Raw genomic sequence first — 18747 nt, forward strand, 5'->3', positions numbered from 1 at the left:
TACTTATGTTGCAGTTAACCTTTCCCCCATTTTGTAATCATGTTGCAAAAGCGAAAGTGGGATTAGTTTTTGTGTACACAAGGCTGCAGTCTCAAAATAATAAGCATCAGAAACTTCAATCCAAAAGAAATTTGCTTCATGTAGAGTTTATGCTCTACGGTATGAACGAATCTGTTCCCTGCTTTATGATACTAGGTAAAAACAGATTCTTTATAGGTAAAAACAGATAAATTTGAAAAGAATTAAGAATGCATCTTATTATACGACTATTGGTTTGAATAGTAATCCAGAACAGGCAGCAGGAGTTGACTGAAATTCCTCAATTTCTTTCATCACTTGAGCTTTGTCTGCTTCAAACAGTTCATCCTCTGCAGATTAAAAAAAAAATACATTAGGATCTAACTTCCGATGGTTGCTAAAGTTGAGACGAGAAATGCAGTACCTTTTTCAATGTTGAATGCATCTAAGAAGCGAAAAAGCTTGCTTTTATTTGCGCACAAGATATTGATAATGTCAGGTGGTTTGTTTTGGTTGCACACAAGCAACTGCACCGTAGAAATGTAAATAAGAATTAAAATTTATTAAACTAGTTGAATTTCACACATTTTTGACATTGTTGGAAGTCTAGTCTGGTGAAACCTTGAAAACACGGTATGCATCAACTTGTATGCTTTTGTGTGATTCCTGCAACAATGAACATAGACGCGTTATGGAATTGCAGTGTATAATTTAACAGAAAATTTGATCTTCTTTGGATTATATGATGCTAGCAGTTAGTAATAAGAGAGGAATTCCCATCAGGTATTTACCCTTCGTAGATTCATTAGAACTCTCATGTTATCCTTGGAGCTGACGTAGTTTATCATTACTCCAGTATTCGAACGATCCAGCAAAATATCTCCCAGAAGCTGAAAATTGAAGGGATAAGCACAGACAGTGTCAGGTCCATGGAAATTGGACATCAACAAGTAAACTATCAAGTAAAAACTACCATCGAACAGAAAAAATTCATACTCTCCGTGTATACCTTGACAGCGTATCGTCTAGTAATATAAATTGAAGATATCAACAACTTCGAGTTGAAATCAGCAAAAAACTACGGGAAAAGACGTACATAGAAAGGAAAATATCAGGGTCATATCAATTCTAATGGTTAAAACAAGATAGTTACACGTGAAAGGAGTTAAAATTATGGAACCAAGTTGCTAAAAAGAACATGAATCATGTTAGCCTTACAAGTATCAGCTCTTACCCAGCCGTAATTTGCAGCAAGGAATTCTGCTACGGTGGACTTATGCCTTGTCATAAGCTCCTGCAAGATATTACAGAGCACATAACCATAGAAATAGGACTGTTGTAGTATTTTTAACAGGCAAGTCGGTCTTGTGCATATTAATGAGCTTCAAAGCTCGTTAAATACTGGGTCAAACATTATCGAGGGTATCTTGAACCGTATATCTAAGCCAAGTGAGGAAAGAAAGAGCCCTTTGATTCCAACAGAACAAAAGAATTCACATCCTTATTTTGTGCTTTAGATTCTTGCATTGTACATCTTGATTACCATTTTAAGAAAAGCCAAACAGACTCAACTTACAGAAACAACTCAAAAATCGACTAGTTGCATATGTAAATTATATTGAAAATAGATAAAGAAGGGTGATAAAGGAGAGACGCTACTTTTCGAGAGACAGAATAAGAGAATAATAAACAACCTTAAAGGTAGCTGCAACATCTGAAGCAACATCAAAAGTCGGGAGTTGCATGTAATCGAAAAACTTCTTCACGTGCTGTGATTTTAACGCGTATCTGCACGTGAAAGATTGGATCGAGAATTTGTAGCCAAGATTTAAGTGAGAAGGGAGAAAGAGAAAGACACCTTATAATGCTTAAGAATGGATTAAAAATGGCAACATTTTTCAATGAAAACAGGTAAATACGTTTCCTAGTATATAACCTGATTACCTAGCAACGACTTGATGTCGTATGCACTCCCTTAATATTGCTCCAAAATGCAGAGCAATGGCAGAATCCTCATACCTTTATAAAATACCAAGACAATTAGTCCTATACATGAATCAACAAAGATGTTCAACTGAAGAAGGTTACGGAAACATATTATCCATAACCACATCTCTTATTTCACAACCTAAAATTAACCCCCGCGAAAAGGAAACATTTCTGAGCAAGATTACACTTCTTGTCATCAACCCTTCTACTACATGGATCACGTCTCATTTTCTAATTCTCTGACAAATCATTGACACACTAAATTTATTCCATTAGCAAGTCTCATGCAATCTATTAAAAATAAGCTCCACATTCTGCGTCTGGAAGAAAACCAAAACTCCTGAGAACAGTCTACTATATTGCTTCAAACCGAAAAAATTATCATGTAGAACAATTTACTATGCGTTTCCCTTAGTCTCCATCGTCCAGTCAAATTTGTGTAACTACTAGCAACAAAAAAAGACAATATATGTATCTACATTAGGTAAAGATCAAAGCCAAAAATAGCTCACCTAGTTATCAACTGATCAATAAGATGAAGATTGGCTTCCAAGTAATCAGAAGCAATCAATCGCAACTGAACCTGCTGTCTTTGCAAATTCGCAACAATTTGAGCGGCATCTTTGCGAGTCTATAAAGAAAACGACTTGCCATTTTTTATGTTCAACAACAAAGTAGTGTACATCCAATCTCTTTCGAAAATTTTCAAGGAAAATTCAGAAGAAATACAACATTAAATAATTGTGCTTGCCTCAAAGTTCAATTTAGGGAGACACGAAATAAGGAGTCGCAGGGTGTCATCACTAAAGAACTCTTGAGTCAATTGTGCACAAGCTTTGGCAACAGGTTCTGAATCTTCGACGCCGTAAAGAATCCCCTTCTGCTCCCTGATCAGTGGATCTAACAGTTCCAACTAAAATTTAAAGCCCGGAATTTATGAGGAGATTAGAAACAAAAAAAAACCATCAAGGTAGATCAAGAAACAAGACTGTTCTCTATTCAAATTTCTGTTCAAATTCCAATGCCAATATCTGAATTCTGAATCCTTTTCTAAATATCTGCTACTTTAGCTTCGCCTTTTTGTTACGAGGAATTAATTGAATGGAAAAAGAGAACATAAAAAAAGGAACAAAAGTTAACGATACAGCCTACCATGAAATCAATTAAACCTCAAAACATTAGAATTCCAAACTAAAGAAATTTTTTTTATTTATGTAATAAAAAACGCGACCACATGCAAGCGCAATAACAGTCTTCAACGCAGGCAGGGCATGTTATAAAAACCACCTTTTCACCTCGTTTAAACCTGCCGGCGTCAGCCCCCGAATCGAGGTACAAGAGCAATTCCCTGGTTTGACGTACGACCTCGGCAGGAGTCCGATGTTTCTTGGGTTTAAAGAGGTTTTTCATGGAACCGCTACGTAAAAGCTTGGGAACGAGCTTCTTGAAATTCAACGAAGAACCAGACCTCCTCAAAGGCTGATCATTCTCTTCCGCCGACATCACGTACGTATCTCTTCGACACAAAACGAACGATGTTTCTCCCTTTTTTCTGTCGGAGTTTTACGTATGAAGATTGAAGACGACGGGTGAATCGGAAAAAAAGAGGTTTGTGGGTAGGAAGATTTTATATAGAATGGAGGGAGAAAGGACAGAATTGGGAGATCGAGCGACCTGATGTAAGGATTCTGGGTTCAGTATTAATCTTGAAGAATTCGAGTCTTACTCCTGTCGAAATTCGAGAGACTTGATTACAGATTCGTAGGATTCGGGGAGTCCTAATATTATCTCCTATATTCTTGGGTTTTTTATTGTAAGATTGTGGTAGAAAATATTGAGGTATCTTATATTACTTAAAAAAATGGCTAATATTATAAAATATAATATTATTATATTTTATGATGTGATAATTAATGGGCGTGAGCATGCGACATACTTATTTATGTTCAATTAGCTACTTTTACTTATACGATAAGCATAAGATTAAACTAATAATCTTATCAATTTATGTTTACTTGTTTTTTTACGAGATAAAAATGTGTGTGAGACAGTCTCACAGGTCGTATTTTGTGAAACAAATACTTATTTGGGTCATCAATGAAAAATTATTACTTTTTATGTAAAAAATATTATTTTTTATTGTTAATATCAGTATTGTTGATCCGTCTCACAGATAAAGATTCGTGAGACCGTCTCACAAGTAGGGATGTCAATGGACCCGCCCCATCTGGACGGGTTTGGGCATATTAAATGGGTCATGGGGAGGGTCTCGGGTCTAATTTTTCAGACCCGTCTGGGTATAGGGCGGGTCATGAGTCCTATAATACCCGCCTCATACTCGCCCCGTATATGTGGATATAAATATTATAGGGTTTTAGTTTTATTAAATTTTTTTACTGTTTTAAATTACAGTTTTATTTTTTCAATATAATTTCTCTCATTAATTTTGTAGGTAATTCTTCAAATAGTTTGTCAACTTGTCCCACCATTCTTGATAAAGAGGAAGATGATCCTGAAGAATGTGTCTGAATTATTGCATGCTCGCTGATTTTATATTGATCTGTTTAAGTTCTGTTATGGCTTATTTTTTGGGATGTCAAGATTTTTTTTGGAGAGCTAATATCTCTTTTTTATGTAATTCTTTATGTCATAAAAATACTTTTTTTATTATTAAGTGTGGTCGAAGATATGAATTAGTTTTCTATTGTATTGTATTTAGAAACTTTTTTGTTTCATATATAATTCAGTTATGTGAGAAGAATATTATTGTTTTCATTTTAAAAAAATTCGGGTCTCACGGGTCTCATGGGTCTACCTAGCTCCGTTCCGTATTCGGGGTGGGGCGGGTCCGAAGAATATTTAACCGGGGCGAGGCGGGTAATGGGTCGAAGTTTTCTTCATGAGGCGGGTCTTGGGTTTAGCCATATCCACCTCATACCCGTCCCATTAACATCTATACTCACAAGAGACCTAGTCTTTTTATGATCTGTATCAACTTGTAAATTCATCCATTCTTATCTAATTTAGGTTTTAAAACTTGATGATTTATGAATAATAAAAAATGTGATAAATAATTATTTTTAATTAATACTCTTTCCAACTTTGGAAAAATTACATTAACGTACTTTACTTCCAAAAAAAAATAATATATGAAAAACTTCATTTAAAAAATTATAAAACATGAATAAAAACTCAAATAATTTAAGAAATTATTAATACGTTTCATTTGATTTTATCCTTATTCACGAATTTTTTTTACTCAATTTATTAATTTTTATTATTTTAAAAATAAATAATATTTATACCTAATAAATTTGATGAATTAAAACAACTTACATGTTAATTAATAATAATTTACATTCTTCAATAAAAATCACAATCCCAATTTTAAAAATACAAATAAGATTATTTATTATAGAAGGAAGTTAAAATTGTTTAGTACATGAGATAAGAGATGGATTGATAAATAATCCTCTCTTATCCTATGTTTGGTACCTTTTTAGAAAGCCCATGATATTTGATAAATAATTTTATATATGGATAAAATATACTTTTTATGAGATGTGATAATTTTAATCTAATGATAAAAACACCACAAATGACTTAATTGCCCTCAATATATAAAAATCTTAAACCATATTATTCTCTCATTTACTTGTAGGTTGAAAATAAACTCAAATAAATATTTTTATTTATTTTTATATGTTATATAATATGATAATTATATAAATGAACTCCAGATAATTATATAAATGATTTGTATAAATCTCAATAAAATTATTAGTATCACTCGATTAACCTTAAAAATTTATATTTGACTCTTGACTCACAAAATTAAAGACTCAATTATCATATTATATAATATATAAAATTAGGTAAAAAAAAATAAATCATGCAAGCACTATCGTTGCATGAACAGATAAGAAATATGAACTAAAGCAACAAATTTGAAATTATAAAATTTATTATGATAAGGTTAATTTTGTCATTACTATCTAATATATAAATTTAATTACTATTATTAAAATCATACCAAACATTAAATATAATATACTACATCTTATTTATCATTAACTTATCCTTATATTATATATCACTTGTTTATCTTATCATGTGTACCAAACTATGCCTAACTAATCATTTAATCATAAAATAGATACATGTTATTGCTTATTCATAATTATTACACATCCTATAAAACTAATTTAATAGCTTCAGACATCTCTAAATGCACTCGAGTTTTTGGATATAAAATAGGAGTTTTAAATTTATTTAATGTACACGAATATAATTTTGTAAAACTCTGTGTCTCGAAAACACGTCAAAATGTACATTTTTTTACTAGAATTTAGTTTTCTTAAATCAATTTTATGGCTTTTTAAGAAAATTTAACATTTGAGTTTTTAATTTGAAAAAAAAATGTAAAATTGGATTGAATAATTTTTGTTTAAAAAATTTATGCAGGATAAAAAAATATTCATAATTTTTCCAATATAAAATTAAAATTTCGATAACCTGTAAAGTAATGAATTAATGAGTGAGTTGGGTTGATGGAAGAAAAGAGAGAGCAGTTATGAGAACAGTGTGAAACTTCTGAAGTCACAAGAAAAAGAAGGATTGAGAACTATAGAATAAATGACCTTTTCATGTATCTCTGCCACCTATTTCTTTGCTTTAAATATAATAATGTAAAACTAGATAATATATACGCACACTCTTTCTGGGTATAAAACTTCAAGCGAAAAATGTTTATGACGTTATTTTTACTTTTAGAAAGATAAACAGTATACAGAGGAACGTAGCTAGAAATTTGTTAGACTTGAGCTTAATGCTCCTATAAAAAATATTAAATAATATAAATCAAATATTTAAAAATTAAAATATAATAAAAGACTATTTTATAATCAGCGAACACTAAAAATCTTTAATAATAACTATAAATATTATACAGTGACAGGAATGAGATATAAACTACCGAAGATGTGCTAGCGGTTTTTCATTGAATAAAACTCATAATTATTGAATCAATGTCTATCATTGTAGTGTTTACTCTTTCAATGTAGACAGTCATAGAATTTGTCGATATCTCTGCTTCCTTATTCAGGAGAGAGTTTTAAAAGTTTTATAGCTGAGAATGATCGTTATATTGTTTCAATAGAAACATGAAGTGTTAAAAGAAGACAAATCAATTGATAATGATGTGCTTTTTCAGTATCTACTAATACTCTAGGGCAAAACCCCGATTCGATTCCTAATATTTAACAAAATCTCAATTCAATACCTGTTCTTTCAACTATCCCAAATTAGTCCTTATGTGTCAAAGAATTTGACCATAACGGTCCTCAGATAAATACTTTCAAAATATACCAAATTACCCTTGATTCTAATTTATTAAGGAATTATTTTAATGGGTCATAAAAATGGTATCAGAGCTTAAATAAAATTATTTCAAATATAAAAAATTATTATTACTATGCAAATAAATATTTAAGGAGAATATTTTCTCAAAAAATTTGGATCCGAATCAAGGTTAGATATCAAGAACAAAGAAGAACATATCAGAATCTTAAAGTAAATTTATGATTCAGATTAATAGGTTCATAGAAATAGTCCCGTATTCTTCTAAACTCTCCGGATGTCTTAGACAAATCCAAAAAAAGATACAAACTAGACAATCAACTATACTATGTACCAAGTAAAATTGAAGAAATCATTTAAAAACAAGATGAAATTCTAGGAATATTAAATGTTACTCAAAGAAGAATTCAAAATCTAGAACAACCCACAACTGGTGGTGGTGAATAATTCTTAGTTATTAGAATACAAGAACTACTAAAGGAAAGTGTGAGATCCTATGATACACACATGGGAGGACAATCGAAATGATTTCCAGGTTGGTTGAGAAGCATACTCAGCTAGAATCAGGTCAAGAAGATGTCAAATTCTCTTACACGAAACACCTTATGGGATATATGGTTTGGAACCAAGACATCTTTATGAGGTTAATGTAAGGTCCAAAATGCGATAACGTAACCCAATTGCATGTAAATCTAGGAAAATGAAAAATGATTAATTAAATTATTTTGCTTGCATGAAGTAAATGTTTTAGGCATGTCTACATTTTTAAAATATGATTTTTACTAGAATGCATAAAACAATGTTTTAAAAGGTAATTCGAGACACGATCGAGAAACGGAGACTGATGATCATAAAAAGGGAAAATATTTTTTAGTAAATGATTATTTTTAATAATTTAATATATGGTATATTTTAAATGATAATTTCGAAAATGATGCTTGTTGAAGTGTTTTTACACGTTGAGTCGTATTTTAAACCGGTAATTGATTTTTGACGAAAATGAGACTTTTTGGGAACTCGGCTAATATTTTTGAAAACTTCCCTAACAAAATATTTTAATTACTATCTAATGGGTCTAATAAGCCTATTATACTAGATTATTGAGCTAAACCTTTGCCATGCTATTTTATATTAAAACTAGTGTTTGGAAACCCTAAACGCCTACACAAAACACATGCACACATCACACAAAAGCACTAGCACTCTCCATGCAGCAGCCACATGCGATCACTCACCCTCAGAACCAAGGCTTTCACGTGAACTTTAAGGAAAGACGCATCAAGGATTCTTCTCCCCCTTCTCTTTGTCAACTTTCATCACATCAAGGATTTATTTTCGTACGTAAAATAAGCAAAGACACGCCTTAATCTTCCTTCACTCATCGTTGATACCATATTATATGAATTGATACATGTTTGCATGAAAAATATGATACACTATCTAATATTTTCGTTTTTATGGCATAACAACAAAACTAGAGTTTTCATCTTTTAAAACTCATGATTATGATGCAAAAAGGGCTGCCATGGTAGGGTTACTAGAAGGGAAGTTTTTAGCATGTTTAAGGGTCATAAGATGCATGTTTAAGGGCTGGACAAGATAGGGAACCTTGATGACAGAAAATTTGATTTGCATGGACTAGGGTTTCGGTTTTGGTCCTGGAGGGGCATGGCTCTTAGCTTCTGTAACATCCAAGAGACCTAAGGGGATGGTATTATGGTCCTAGATAGGCTGAGGGTCGGCTGGTGCAAGGGTTAGGGCTCAAACCGCAAGGGGGTGGTCGCGCATGGCTTGCAACGATCGGGTTTGGGGGTTGTGGCTTCTAGGCTCGTTATGTTTGGTCCAGAAGGGTCTCTAGGGGACGAATATGGTCCTAAGGTGGTGGCGTAGGGGCTGGTTGTGTCGGATAAAAGCTAGGAACAAAGGGGCATAGGGTTCGAACAAGCTAGGGTTTTCGAAAAAGTGCAAAAAATTAAGTACCATTATAAGCTTGATCAAAAGTCTTAAACTGTTTTATTTGAGTTGTATAGGGTATGGTTAGGTGTTAATAAGCTATGGTTCAAGTTTGTTAAAGTTTGGTTAAGTTTCATGTCGAATCGAGTTAAAATCGGGACGTATTCATAAGTTGTAAAACGAATTTGGAAATTAGTCGAGGAGCTTAAGTCTACGTTTAAGAAATATTTATGGGTGTGTTTTGAGGTATTAGGTTAAGTTTGATTGGATTCTGGTTGTCGTTTTAAGGTCCAAGGGTAAATTGGGAAATTTAGGGTTTCAGAGGCAAAACGGTCATTTTACATCTGAAAAATTTCATATGTCCCGGAAGTACCCTAAATTATGTAATGAATGTTAAAATGTTCATTTTAAAAGTTAATGTAATTTTATTATGAAAAACGATAACACTAAAAGACGTGTTGCATGCTTAGTTTAAAAAGAAAAATGATATATGTGCACGAATTTTTATAAGTGATGAAAGGATGAAGGAGGTGACTTGATTGTGACTAATACGATGATATGATGATTATGATGATATGATGATATGTAAGGCCAATGCTTAGTTGACGGGTGAGAGTGTCACTGATGTCCCCGCTGTCTGGTACCATGGTTATACGTTGATGGATCCATTGAACTACACCTAATACGAATGTCTCAATTAATGAAACATCTACAACTTAAACTACTATTTTTTTTTACTTAAATATCGAAATATACATTTTATTTCAAAAATATTTTGTAGGTATGCATGCAATATCTACCTCAAGCACATAATAAAAAAATAAAAGGTATTCACTACCGAGTAACAGTATTGCAACTTTAAAAGAGCTCAAATAAACAATATGCAAGTCCAGTCAAACCATAAACATATAAATAATAAAATATAAGAAATTATCCGTGATCATTCCTCTCTCATAAACATGATGTGTGGAAAATATAGTCCTCGGGTTAGCGTACGCACATCCAGCCCGCCTACTCAGTCTTCGGCGCCTTCAATCTCATCAACAATATTTGCTCACCTGCATCAATCACACCTAGTGAGTATAAAGACAACACACCAAAATCGTTATAACAAATACATATACATAACATGAAGCAGTGAAAATTACTGTACTTAAAATAAACTTCATCAGTCTTAAAAGCGTGAACATATGCGTAACATAAATATAAATTTGTCTAAACATGCATTAACATATCAACATATATGTGTGCATTTTATTTATTTCAATTTCGTTCATTAGCTGTGACTTTCGTATCATCGTATTAGTCGATAGATCCATCTACGTATAACCGCGGTACCTAGCGATGGGGAAATTAGCGACAGTATCACCCATCCACTGAGACTTGGCCTTACATGTCATCATATTATCGTATCATCATATTTAGTTACAAGCCCTTCAAAACATGACATCATATACATCACTTCTCATGTATATACATAAATTTTCTTAAAGTCAAGCAAGCAACGTATTTTCATATTTCCATAAAATTCATATGTGTGATATCATAAACATTTAAAACATGTCAAATTGTGATCAGGGCCGCTAGGACTACTAACTTGACCCAGGTGCAAAATGACCATTTTGCCCCTGAAAACCCTAATTGACCATTTTACCCCTGAACCTCTAAATTTCGACTCGAAGTCAATCAAACTCCTAAGAACACCTGAAAACATATTAATAAACATTTCGTAAGCATAAAATCGAGCCCGTTCCATAACTTAAATGATTCGTTTTAAAACTTGTACTGGGGTCCCGGTTTTAACTCGAATCAACTCGAAACTTAACCAAACTTCTCCCAACTTAAACCATGACTCGAACCTACACAACCAGCCCCTAAAACTCTTGTTCTAGACCCATTAGGACCTACGAAAATGCCTGAAAGTTGCAGGAATTTTTCTGCGCACCTACCACGAAACCCTAGTATTACCCTAGCCTTGAATTTTCGACTCTAGCCCAAACCGACTAGGACCAGCCCCGAGACAACCCTTCCTAGCCCACCGTTAGACCCTCCTAGACCGACATGACCCTATCCATCATCCCCATGCATGCTGCCAAGTGTAAAAACCCGTGAACCCTCGCACCCAGCCCTAAGCGAGACACTCTCGCACTTAGATCTCTCATCCATCTCTATGATCAAGACCAGCAGGGTTGGAGTCATTCTAGGCCATGAATTAAACCCACCATGGTCTGGTCCAAGGCTCGGAACAGCCCCTGCACCACTGGCTTGCTCAATCTTTTGATCTAGCGTGCCTTTGCGTTTACACGCTCGAAACCTTGAATATCTACACGTAGGACGAGCACGGGAGAGACGTGGAATGATTTCTCTTTGAAAGATTGAGAGAAAAACGAAGGAGGAGCTGATGGAGTCCTTGAAAAACTGCTGCTGCTGAGGGGAGGGGCGGCCGTGGGGTTGAGGGTAGGTTTATGGTTTTACACATGTGTTTAAGTTAATATAATACTGCACTAATTGGCCATTAATAATAATTAAAGGATTTTAAAAAATGTTTTAGCCCCATTATGCAATAAACTAAACCCGTCAAGCCCAAAAATATTTCTGAAAAATATTTCGAAAAGCACACTAAATTACACCATATATTAATTAATTAAAAAATTATTATTTAATAATTTTTTTCCTGATTATCCCCGGTTTCTGTTTCTCGTTCGAGTGAGAAATACCACTTAAGCTCTAATGCATGAAACTATAAACAAACCATGAACTAACACACATAATCATGAAATAAACGTGCACTTAATGCAATAAAGTAATTAAACACATATTTGAGTAAAAATCCTAGATTGCATTCAGTCGGTTATGTAGTTTGAATTTCCTAGACCTTATAGTTCTACCCCCTTAAACAGAATTTTCCTCGAAATTTAAAACATACCAAACAACTCCGGGTAGCGACTCCTCATCTCGGTCTCCGTCTCCCAAGTAGCCTCCTCCTCGGAATGATTCAGTCATTTGACTTTGGCCATGTAGACCACCTTGTTCTGGAGTCTTCTCTCCTGCTTATCCAATATCTTATTGGGTCTCTCCTTGAAAGATAGGTTCGGCGTCAACTGCAGTGGCTCATAATTTAGTACATGCGAAGAGTTCGACATGTAATTCCGCAACATCGAGACGTGGAACACATTATAAACTCCCGATAGTTCGGCGGTAAAGCTACTATGTATGTAAGTGTCCTGATAGGTATGGTTTTTACGTTTTTTATTGCATTAGTTTTGTGTGTGTTTGCATTGTACATGCGTACATTTCATTTAAATTTTGTTCGTTTTAGAGTAATCATGTGCATATGATCATGTCTCACTTGTACGTGACGAATTTGTAGGTAAATTGGCCGAAAAACTGAAATCGGAACGAAAATGAGCAAGCCAAGGAAAATAGGCCAGAGGCTCACGCCCGAGATGTAGAATATTATCGCCCGGGCGCGAGGGGTGATAGCTGAAGATAAAAAGACATAAGTCTAGGAGAATACTACCGCCCGGGCGCGAGTGGTGTCCATCCAATTTACAGAAGACTTGGCGCTCTAGCGGTAGGATGTGACCGCTCGAGCACGGATTGTTGCGAGTGAAAACAAATTACAGAGGACCTAGCGATCGAGTGGTAGGATTTTATCGCCCGAGCACCGCTTAATTTTGGAAAGATTTGCTGGCCGATTTCTTTCCTAATTTTCTGAAGGAGGCTGATATGAAAAGGATTGAGATGAATTTTGAGAGGCATTCAGACATTATTCTGTAGCCAAGGAAGAGAAGAGGTAGAGAAAAAGCATGGAGAAAGTGCTTGGATTGAAGATTTCGAGACTTCCGGGCACCGTTCTTCGCAGATTTCCTCACGTCTAGTATTTCGAGTTTATTTTTTCTTATTCAAACATTGTTTTGCTTAGTTTAATTATGACATCGAGTAGCTAATTTACATTATTTGTTGGGATTTAAGGGGATCCTACCCCGAAACCGAATTTAGTTAATTCATATTTCGATTCTTGGTTTATTCTTGATCATGCTATTGTTTTATCACGTTGTTAGAGCATAGCTAACTTTAATAACGATTTTATATTGCGAGCGAGTTCGAGAGAATAGCCCGTGATAAGAACGAGTTGTATAGTCCGTGGATTTACAATTTACATAGAAATATGAAATTGGATACATGTTGATAGTTATAGTCTTAAGGGTCGAAAGTTAGGGGATTTCATAGATAGGCATGCGATTCACCTTTGATAAATAATTAAAGAAATTTAATTACTTCACTGCGTAGAATTAGTTTGGCGTGTGTTCAATTGAATAGGAAATCCTGTCGGAAACGTAAATCACTATCGAACGAATTAAGTAAATAACGAGGGGTAGGTGAACTGAAATTCCCAACAAATTCATTTTTCATTGAACTTAAATAAACCATTCTAGCTTATATATTTCAGCATTTAATTCCTGAACTTTTTCATTTGCATTTTTTATTTAAACATAGTAGTAGTAAACAATCATTCAAATTTCTTTGCAAAAGATTGAATTACTAAAAATAATAATTGCAAAATATAGTATTTAGTAGTACTATACTCGTACTCTAGTACATTATATTATAACTTGACATCGTGCACTTGCGATTTTTGAGCTTAAATATTATTAATTTTGACCAATAGTTTTACAGTGCAAGTTTTACTCGATCAAGTTTTTGGCGCCGTTGTCGGAGACTGCTAATTTACAATTTTATTTTTATTTATCTTCTTTAGCATTATTTTATTTTTCTTGAGCTAACACTCCATATTCTATTCCAGATAGCTTTTCCAGTGCATTCCAAATTCACTTGACGTGGAGCTTTGAGCAGTTTGACCCTGAAATTTAAAGAACTTTCCGCAAAAGAAGACAACAGCAGAGACTGAAGGAACTGACGGAGAGGCACAAGCGCGAGCATGAGGAGGAACACCATGAAGATAGACATATTGAGGTGCTGCGTCGCTATGCCCAGCCTTCTTTGGATGGTGCACGCCACAGCACTGTGAGGCATATTGTGCGGGCAAACCACTTCGAAATCAAGCCAACTATAATTCAGATGATCCAAAATACGGTCCAGTTTGGGGGAACTGCATTAGATGACCCGAACACGCACATCCCAGATTTTCTTGAAATTTGCGATACTTTTAAATTTAATGGAGTTTCTGAAGATGCTGTTAGATTGCCTTTATTTGCTTTCTCCTTAGGTTACAAAGCTAAAGCTTGCTAAAATTGTTTGCATGTAGGTTCTATCACCACATGTGAGGACATGGCGAAAGCATTTTTCATTAAATACTTTCCTCCATCTAAGACCATGAAGCTGCGGGCAGACATCACCACATTTGCTCAATTCGAGCAAGGGTCTTTATACGAGGCATGGGAGCGCTTCAAATATTTATTACGAAGATGCCCACATCACGAACTGCCGTTTGGGTTATTCGTTTAAAAATTTTATTATGGTTTGCTTACTCCTAATCGTACTATGATAGATGCTGCTGCTTGTGGAAACCTATTGAGAAAAACTGCTGAGGAAGGATATGAGTTATTGGAGGAGATGGCTGCTAGCAGCTATCATCCTCAATTTGAAAGGAACAGCCAGCGGAGAAGTGCAGGAGTTTACCAGGTAACTGACCTTTTTGCTATTACTGCGCAACTTTATGTCTTGAACATGAAATTGGATGTCTTGACTATGGGTGGTACGACTATGCGTCTTCAAGAGATATTTTGTGATAAGTGTGGAGGTGAACAATTTGCAAAGGACTGTCAAGATGGCAACCCCTTTTTTGTGGAAAACAAGGCACAAGTGAATCAAGTGGGAGTCCAAAACCGTCCAAGGAATGATCTGTATTCGAACACATATAATTCTGGATGGAGGCAACATCCCAACTTCTCATGGGGTGGTCAAAACAGTCAGAATCGACCACAGGGTGGGCAACCGTATGGAAAACAACCGATGTACAGATTTGACCCTCCTAGAGAAGAAAAGTCCAATTTGGAGCAGATGATGTCTAAGTTCATCTCATCTACCGAAACTAGACTCCAAAATCAAGATGCATCGATAAAGGGGCTAGAGAATCAGATTGGACAGTTGGCTAAGATTATAGCAAGTAGAGAGCCGGGCACCTTGCCAAGTAACACAGAGACCAATCCAAAAGATCAAGTGAAGGCGATCGAGTTGAAGAGTGGGACAATTTTAGAGTCCAAAGAAAAAGGAAAAAATCAATTACCGAATGAACAAGCTGAGACATCCAAAGGTAAGTCTTCTAACTCTACACCAGCACCACTGCACAATACAAAATTTTTATACCTCCACCTTTTCGTGCAGCTTTGAAAAAAGCAAAACTTGATGCGCAATTCGGTAAGTTTCTTGAGGTATTTAAAAATTGCACATCAATATTCCTTTTACCGATGCTTGGATGAAAATGCCTAGTTATGCTAAATTCCTGAAGGACATCTTAGCAAATAAGAGAAAATTAGAGGATCACATGACGGTTAATTTAACTGAAAATTACTCTGCTTTGGTGCAAAATAAGATCCCACCGAAACTTAAGGATCCACAGAGTTTTTCTGTTCCTTCCATGATTGGTGATGTTGTTTTCCATAAAGCTCTATGTGATCTTGGTGCAAGTATTAACCTCATGCCTTTGTCCGTGTTTAGGAAACTGGGATTAGGAGAACCTAAGCCAACAATGATGTCGAGGAGTTGTTGAGGATGTGCTAGTGAAAGTGGACAAATTTATTTTTCATGCAGATTTTGTGGTGCTTGACATGGAGGAGGACATAGAGATGCCGTTGATATTGGGGAGGCCATTCCTTGCAACTGGCAAGACCCTAATTGATGTGCAAGAAGGGAAGTTTAGATTGAGAGTGGGGGAGGAGGAGATTACTTTTGATGTCTTTAATCCACTTAAGCACACACTGCATTCTGATAGTTGTTTTAGAATTGATGCTTTTCATTCTCTTGTGTGTAACTATGTGCAGGATGCTATTAAGGACCCTTTGGAAGCCACTCTCACTACTGAACTGAGAGAAGACGAATTGGATGAAAAGAAAGCTGAAATAGTGGCATACCTTAATGCCCAACATCCATGGAAGAGGCCAATAAGGATGAGATTAGAGGACTTGGGGGATCGGAGAGACTTAACCTCTCAAAAGTCAAGCATATAGGAGCCACCAAATCTTTAGCTCAAGCTCACATCTGAAATATGTCTATCTAGGTGAGAATAATAAACTTTCTATGATTATTTCTTCTGGTTTGACAGATTCGATGGAGGACAAACTGCTGAAAGTGTTGAAAGCGCACAAGAGTGCATTTGCGTCGAAGGTGGCAGATATCAAATGGATCAATCCATCAGTCTGCATGTACAAGATATTGATGGAAGACAAGTACTCACCTCTTGTGCAACCTCATAGAAGATTGAATCCAAAGATGCAAAAGGTAGTAAAAGCAGAAACTATCAAACTCCTTGATGCATGTATTATCTATCCTATATCTGATAGTGCATAGGTGAGTCCTGTTCAATGTGTGCCGAAAAAGGTGGGATTGCTGTTATCACAAATGAACAAAATGAATTAATACCCACTAGGACAGTTACGGGATGACGTGTGTGCATCAATTATAGGAAATTGAATGATGCCACCCGTAAAGATAACTTTCCGCTTCCCTTCATTGATCAAATGCTTGAGAGGTTAGCGGGTCATGATTTTTATTGTTTTTGGATGGGTATTCAGGGTATAACTAAATAATGATTGCGCTTGAGGACCAAGAGAAAATCACTTTCACTTGTCCTTATGACACCTTTGCCTTTAGACGGATGCCCTTTGGCTTGTGTAATGCCCCTGCCACTTTTCAACGATGCATGACCGCTATATTTCATGACATGATTGAAACTTTCCTTGAAATATTTATGGATGACTTCTTGATCTTTGGTTCTTTTTTTGATGACTGTTTGCAGAATCTGAAGGTGGTGTTGATGAGATGTGAGGAGACGAGTTTGGTGCTGAATTGGGAAAAGTGACATTTTATGGTACAAGAAGGCATATTATTGGGGAAAAAAATATCGGAGCATGGAATAGAGGTGGATAAGGCAAAAGTAGAAGTTATCAAGAACTTACCACTTCCGATAGCCATAAAGGGAGTTAGAAGTTTTCTAGGCCGCGCCGGTTTTTATCGGCGTTTTATTAAATTTTTTCTAAAATTGCCAAATCTCTATCTTATTTACTTGTGAAAGATGTACCGTTTGATTTTAATTCCAACTATCTGCATGCATACGAGGATTTAAAGGAGCGCTTGGTGATGGCTCTTGTTTTGGTGCCACCGTATTGGGATGTACCCTTCGAGGTCATGTGCGTTGCCAGTGATACTGCGGTTGGGGCTATGCTTGGCCAGCGGCAAAACAAGGTATTTCATACAACTTACTACGCAAGTAAGACCCTAGATGAGGCTCAATTGAAAAGGAATTACTTGCAATAGTATTCGTGCTTGACAAATTTCATTCATATCTTGTTTTGTCCAAAGTCATTGTTTACACAGACCACTCTGCACTGAAATATTTACTTGCTAAGAAATATACAAATTCAAGCCTACTTAGGTGGATTTTATTCTTACAAGAGTTTGATTTAGAAATAAAGGATAAGAAGGGTGTTGAGAATGTGGTAGCTGATCACTTGTCTAGATTGGAGCTTATTATTAATGACTATGTAGATCATGCCATTAATGATTGGTTTCCTGATGAGCAGCTATTCGAGGTGAAACATTGTCCTTGGTATGCAAATTTTTGTAACTTTCTTGTCACAAGCATACCACCACCAAATCTATCGTTTCACCAACGAAAGAAATTATTTTCTGACGTGAAGCATTATTTTTGGGAGGAACCATTTTTGTTTAAGATTTGTGCAGATTCCATGATAAGAAGGTGTGTTGCAGAGGAAGAGTTTGGTCAAATTCTCGACCATTGCCATGACCGTGAGGTAGGTGGTCATTTTGGACCAACAAAGACGACATCTCAGGTACTTGAATGTGGCTTCTATTCGCGACTCTATTTAAAAATGCTCGTTCTTACATGCTTGCCTGTGATAAATGCCAGCGGACAGGTAACATCTCTAACCGTCATGAAATGCCATTAAACAATATCATTGAGTGTGAGGTTTTTGATGTGCAAGGGATAAACTTCATTTGACCGTTTCACAGTTCGTTCACGAAAAAATATATTCTGGTTGTGGTTGATTATGTGTCTAAGTGGGTAGAGGCAGAAGCATATGCCACTAATAATGCTCAAGTGGTCCTGAAATTTTTATAGAAAAATATTTTTAATATATTTGGAACACCACGAACAATCATTAGTGATGGTGACACCTATTTTTGTAACAAACTAATTGAGAAACTTTTGAGCAAATATGGTGTCAC

The 18747-nt window shown here is 35.3% G+C and overlaps 1 protein-coding gene across 2 annotated transcripts; it reads right to left on the minus strand.

Annotated features, from left to right (window-relative positions):
• Positions 1–81: 81 nt before the first annotated feature.
• On the minus strand, positions 82–3774 carry LOC142531751 (putative MO25-like protein At5g47540). 2 transcript variants are annotated; one of them, XM_075638007.1, is made up of 11 exons: positions 3303–3774; positions 2759–2907; positions 2520–2638; positions 1963–2037; positions 1713–1806; positions 1253–1312; positions 1028–1096; positions 810–908; positions 640–684; positions 443–545; positions 82–368 (listed from the first exon to the last, which is right to left on the minus strand). In XM_075638007.1, exons 1-11 carry the CDS (start codon positions 3508–3510, stop codon positions 259–261), a joined length of 1131 nt encoding a protein of 376 aa, XP_075494122.1. In that variant the 5' UTR covers positions 3511–3774; the 3' UTR covers positions 82–258. The 2 variants fall into 2 exon arrangements, with proteins under 2 accessions (XP_075494122.1, XP_075494119.1); XM_075638004.1 differs by having other exon boundaries at positions 2759–2920; positions 3295–3774.
• Between the last annotated feature and the right edge of the window lie 14973 nt (positions 3775–18747).

Source organism: Primulina tabacum, chromosome 2, assembly GCF_025594145.1.
Source record: "Primulina tabacum isolate GXHZ01 chromosome 2, ASM2559414v2, whole genome shotgun sequence".
Lineage (NCBI taxonomy): Eukaryota > Viridiplantae > Streptophyta > Magnoliopsida > Lamiales > Gesneriaceae > Primulina > Primulina tabacum.

Excerpts from the sequence above, each read along its gene's own strand:
- LOC142531751 (XM_075638004.1), bottom strand. The coding sequence starts at position 3,510 with ATGTCGGCGGAAGAGAATGATCAGCCTTTGAGGAGGTCTGGTTCTTCG. Across the intron at positions 1,313-1,712 it reads ATGTTGCAGCTACCTTTAAG|GAGCTTATGACAAGGCATAA; the intron begins GTTGTTTATTAT and ends AATATCTTGCAG. Across the intron at positions 685-809 it reads TTCTAATGAATCTACGAAGG|GAATCACACAAAAGCATACA; the intron begins GTAAATACCTGA and ends TCATTGTTGCAG.